Genomic DNA, 2,612 nt, shown 5'->3' on the forward strand with positions numbered 1-2,612 from the left:
TTACCAGTTTTCTTGATCCCCGTTTTACCACAGTTCCTCCATGCGGTGTAACAAGATGGCGGGAAGCTGAACGTCGACACGCACGACCACGGATGACGTTAGAAGTCACGTGACAATTGGAAGCAATATTTTGAATTTAACTTGAAGAAATGTATTTACTTTACACTAACAAGTCTTACTTTTCATTTGAATAAACCAAACTGTTTTACATAATACTGATGGCTAGACAGAAAATTATAACAATTTCTTTAGAGTAATGACATGCCTTGTGCACTTTTTTCAGTGTAACGTTATATGCAATTTAATTTTGAGGTGTTTTCAAATAAATCACAAACTGATAACACTGAATTACATAAAAAAAAAATCATATAATACCCTAAGATAAATATTTAGATTTCACTGGTCTATTAAGTTTTTATGTTTTGCCTCAGACTCGTGATTGGCCGCTGCTGGATTCAGTCACGTGATAAAGCATTTAAAAGAACGCACTCAGGACAATAAACACCACAAATTGTGTTTGCATCCCTGAACACCATGAAGACTGTTGCTCTGCTTCTGCTGCTGACTGGATTGTTGGCCCCTGGACAAGGTGAGTGACTTTAGTAGCATAATCTTTTTGTGTTATTTGATATTTGAACATATTCCAAACTGAATTCGGTGATGAATATCTATCTCTTCACAGGCTGGCAGAACAACTATGATGAAGCTCTAAATTTTGTCTGTCCTGCAAGCCAGTCAATATCCTCCATAACGAGGTGAGTATAGCGCTTCTTAATGTGAACTGCTCATTCAAGTTGAATGCAGATTCCACCTGCAAAAACAAATTTTTGGCAGATGGCACCCACGAATATCAGTTCAAAGGAGTACTCCAGATAATTCACTCACTTCCATGTCATCCAAAATATGCATGTCTTTAGTTGCAAATTATGTATTTTGAGAAGCATTCCAGGAATTGTCTTCAATGGTGTTCAACGGATTAATGGTTAAAAATGCAGCTTCAAAGGGCTCAACGCAATCCCATCCAATGAATAAGGGTCTTATCTAGCAAAATGATCAGTCATTTTCTTAAATTTAATATTTATACAATTAACCACAAATGTTCATCTTATAGCTCTGCGATGCACATGTGTACTGTGTTTTAAGATTGTTAGGATGTGCCAAAAACCCCAATCTCCTATTTGCTCCTCTAATTTCAAAATCGTCAACATCATAATTTTTTGGTAAAGGGTGTTTGACCTTCTTAGTTCACTTTGTAAACCCTAGTAGGCCTACTTCTGCAGCTTTTTTTTTTACTTTATTTTTATTAACTGTAGTAAACCACAGTGCATGGAGAGAAAGCATGCATGCGCATCACAGAACAAGATGAGCGTTTGAGCACCATTGAAATCCACTATATGGGGAGAAATCCTGGGTTGTTTTCCTCAAATGTAATTTCTTTGTGATTGAATAAAAACTTGAACATCTTGAAAGACATGGGGGTGAGTAAATTATCAGGAAATTCCTGAAAGGTGAAACATAGAAAACGCATGTATACCAAGCGGAAACAATAAATGCATCACTGTTGACAACTTCTGGTTGAATCACCACTCTCTTTCTCCATTCCAACTTGTGTTAAAGTGAAAACAACAATGTTCGTGAGGACCGGGTTTGGGACTTTGGCTGTCATCCCACCAAATACCAGAGTGGATGTTACTGGACAAGTAACCTCAATGACTTTGACCAATTGGTCCTCTTTGAGTGTCCAGCACAATATGTGATCACAGGAATGAGCAGCTACCACAGCAACACCCATGAGGACAGACGGTGAGCTCTGATCGACTGATTCTCATCTGTAAACTTTGACTCACTTGTGCTGATGCTAATACCATGTTTTTACACAGCTGGAAATTGTACTGCTGTAAAAGTTCATCGGTTTCTGCAAGCTGTCATTGGACCACATACGTGAACAACTTTGATGAGAACTTCCACTGGACTGTGCCCTCCGGGAATGTTCTGGTGGGCATTCATAGCTACCATCAAAATCAACAAGAGTGGGTATAATTTATTTACTCCTGTTATTTCTAAACATTATTATGCAAAGCTTGTTACACATTAGATTGAGCGTTGTTAGTCACTAATGTGTTGTACTTCTTTCAGAGATCGGCGATGGGCGTACAAGTACTGTGTCCAGGACAACCGTTGATTCCAAGATTCATTATTCTTTTACAGTTCATGATGAATATTCAATGAAATAAATGCATGTTGAAAACAAACACTGTGGCTGATGTGTGTGAATATGCTGAAATCATACATTTTCAGTGACATGATCTTTGATTTGACCAACTAATTAACCTCTAAATATGCCAAATCCAGACACAATTTTTTTTTTTTTTTTTTTTTTAAACAATACTATAATTCATTCCAGCACATTGGGGTTGTAAAAATCATTCTGTGGTAAAGTAGGCTTAAATACTACATAAAACAAATGGCCTAATTTCTACACTTTATTTAACATTTTTACTTGGCTTGATCATGTGTTTAAAAAAAAAAATGGTATTCCCTTACAATTAAAAATCTAAATCCAGTCTTAAATCATCCTACTACATATTGTAAAAGGACCATAATCTCCTTTT

General features: G+C 36.6%; 1 protein-coding gene across 1 annotated transcript; it reads left to right on the plus strand.

Moving 5' to 3' along the window:
• The first annotated feature begins 516 nt into the window (after positions 1-516).
• LOC141346228 (hemagglutinin/amebocyte aggregation factor-like) lies at positions 517-2,246 on the plus strand. The gene is made up of 5 exons (XM_073851130.1): positions 517-589; positions 683-755; positions 1,618-1,803; positions 1,881-2,030; positions 2,137-2,246. Exons 1-5 carry the CDS (start codon positions 535-537, stop codon positions 2,180-2,182), a joined length of 510 nt encoding a protein of 169 aa, XP_073707231.1. The 5' UTR covers positions 517-534; the 3' UTR covers positions 2,183-2,246.
• Positions 2,247-2,612: the final 366 nt, after the last annotated feature.

This window comes from Garra rufa, chromosome 11, assembly GCF_049309525.1.
Source record: "Garra rufa chromosome 11, GarRuf1.0, whole genome shotgun sequence".
Lineage (NCBI taxonomy): Eukaryota > Metazoa > Chordata > Actinopteri > Cypriniformes > Cyprinidae > Garra > Garra rufa.